A 2,234-nucleotide genomic window follows, 5' to 3' on the forward strand; every position below is an offset into this window, starting at 1 on the left:
TTGCTCTCTAATATTGCAAGAAGGACAAGAACAAAATCATTTGCACCTGAGTCCTTTCCTATTCGTAACAACCCCATGTCTGTCAGAGCACCCCTGTGCTCCACAGGGTTTTCAATGGCTAATTTATTGGAAGTGGGTTACCAAATTTATCTTCTCAGTTGGCTCTGGGTAGATGTGGACAATCAGCTTTTTGGATAGAAATCCTGGCCATTAATAGTTTGTGCCAATAATAAGAAGGGAGATGTATAATGAGCTTTTCCTTGAACTCTTCTGATAAACTTCATTTCACACAGAATCAAGCCATGTCAAGCGTGAGGCAAAGCAGAACACAGCCAGAAGATACAGATGACTGAGTTCATGTCTAAGTGGACTAGTTATCAATGCTATTTTTATTTCCACAGAAAAGAGTCAGTATGCCTGGAAAGCTAGTCAATATAACCATCGTAACTGAGTTTTTACTTATGGGATTCCCTGATAACTGGATGCTACAGAAGCTGTGTGCAGTCCTCTTCTTCCTCATTTACCTAACAGCACTGATGGGGAACCTCCTCATTGTCATTCTCACCACCATTGACCAGCACCTTCAAGCCCCCATGTATTTCTTCCTGAAGAATCTGTCTTTTATTGATATTTGCTACATCTCTGTCACTGTCCCCAAATCCAACATGAACTCTTTGATCAAGAGTTATTCCATCTCCTTCCTTGGATGTGCCTTACAAATTTTTCTTTTCACGACTTTTGGTATCACAGAGTATGTCCTCCTTATAGTCATGTCCTATGACCGATATGCTGCTATCTGCCATCCTCTACACTATGAGATCATTATGAATAGACATGCCTGTGTGCGGATGGTGACTGCATCTTGGTTCAGCGGATGTATCTATGGATCCATTCATGTGGCAGGTACTTTCTCTGTAAATTTCTGTGGATCCAATATAGTGCATCAGTTCTTCTGTGATATTCCATCACTGCTTACACTTGCTTGTCCTGGGGAAGAGATACTAGAATATGCATTTCTAATTGCTAGCTTTTCCTTTGCTTTTTTATGCTTTATTTTCATAATTACCTCTTACGTTTACATATTCTCAGCTGTCTTAAGGATTCCATCTGCTCAAGCCCGGTTCAAAACTATTTCTACCTGCATGCCTCATCTCATTGTGGTGGCCTTGTTCCTTTTTTCTGGAATTGTTACATATTTAGGTACAAATTATACATCTGCAACGTCACTGAATCTCTTCATATCTGTGTTATACACGATGTTACCTCCCAGCCTGAATCCTCTCATATATAGCCTGAGGAATAAGGATATGAAGGCAGCCCTAGGCAAATTACTGAGTGGTGAAGTGCGGTTAAAGATATAAATATTATGCTATCTTTAAATGTATGACACGGACACTTAATAAAGGCCAATAGAATAATTTCTCAGGAGTTGAGTATGTTAACATTGCTATATCCTCCATTTCTCCTGTCACAGATGCACTGGGCTCTGTATTCTGTAATCTAAATCATACTCAATTATTTTTACATTATTTCCTTAGAAGGTTGTGGAGTGTCTAAAGACACATAACAACAGTGAATAATCCCTATTTTGAAGTTTTTGTAGTTGATCTTTACACATTTTACTCAATTTTCAATCAGTGTATGTTAGTATTTTACAATAGCAGTAGAAAATAGGAATAAGAAGAATCCATTCTGCTGTTTTACAATTCATTACACACATTTTTACTATCATCATAATTTTACTTCTTTTAGAATGGTAGAATAAATAACAACTTCACCCGTATGAATTTCTGAGATTAGTATATTCAAAAGAGATGCAATATAAACTTCTTAATAATTATGTAGCTATGATCATAAGAAGCCTTGGTGGTGAAATTGTTACACAATCTGGTGCTAACTGAAAGATTAGCTGTTAGACCCCACCAACCATTCTACAGGAGAAAAGACCTGGTGATCTGCTCTTGTAACGATTACAAACAACCAAACCCACTGTAGTGGAATTGATTCTGACTCTTAGTGACCATATAAGACAGAGTAGAGCTCTTTAGGGTTTTCAAGGCTGTAATTCTTTAGGAAAGCAGTCTACCATATATATTTGTCCTGCAGAGCACCTGCTAGATTCAAGCTACTGACCTTGTGAGAAAGCACTATGGGGTGATTCTACTCTGTCACATCAGATCACTATGAGTTGTAATTGCCTCCAAGGCATAGAATGCAAAACAGCTACAATTACA

The 2,234-nt window shown here is 38.0% G+C and overlaps 1 protein-coding gene across 1 annotated transcript; it reads left to right on the forward strand.

Annotated features, from left to right (window-relative positions):
* Nucleotides 1–410: 410 nt before the first annotated feature.
* LOC103213034 (olfactory receptor 14A16-like) lies at nt 411–1,361 on the forward strand. The gene has a single exon (XM_007958933.2). The coding sequence runs from the start codon at nt 414–416 to the stop codon at nt 1,359–1,361; it is 948 nt and encodes a 315-aa protein (XP_007957124.1). The 5' UTR covers nt 411–413.
* The last annotated feature ends 873 nt before the right edge of the window (nt 1,362–2,234 follow it).

This window comes from Orycteropus afer, unplaced genomic scaffold (genome assembly GCF_000298275.1).
Source record: "Orycteropus afer afer isolate SDZICR_OR568_19922 unplaced genomic scaffold, OryAfe1.0 scaffold01220, whole genome shotgun sequence".
In the NCBI taxonomy this organism is placed as follows: Eukaryota; Metazoa; Chordata; class Mammalia; order Tubulidentata; family Orycteropodidae; genus Orycteropus; species Orycteropus afer.

Excerpts from the sequence above, each read along its gene's own strand:
- LOC103213034 (XM_007958933.2), top strand. The coding sequence starts at position 414 with ATGCCTGGAAAGCTAGTCAATATAACCATCGTAACTGAGTTTTTACTT.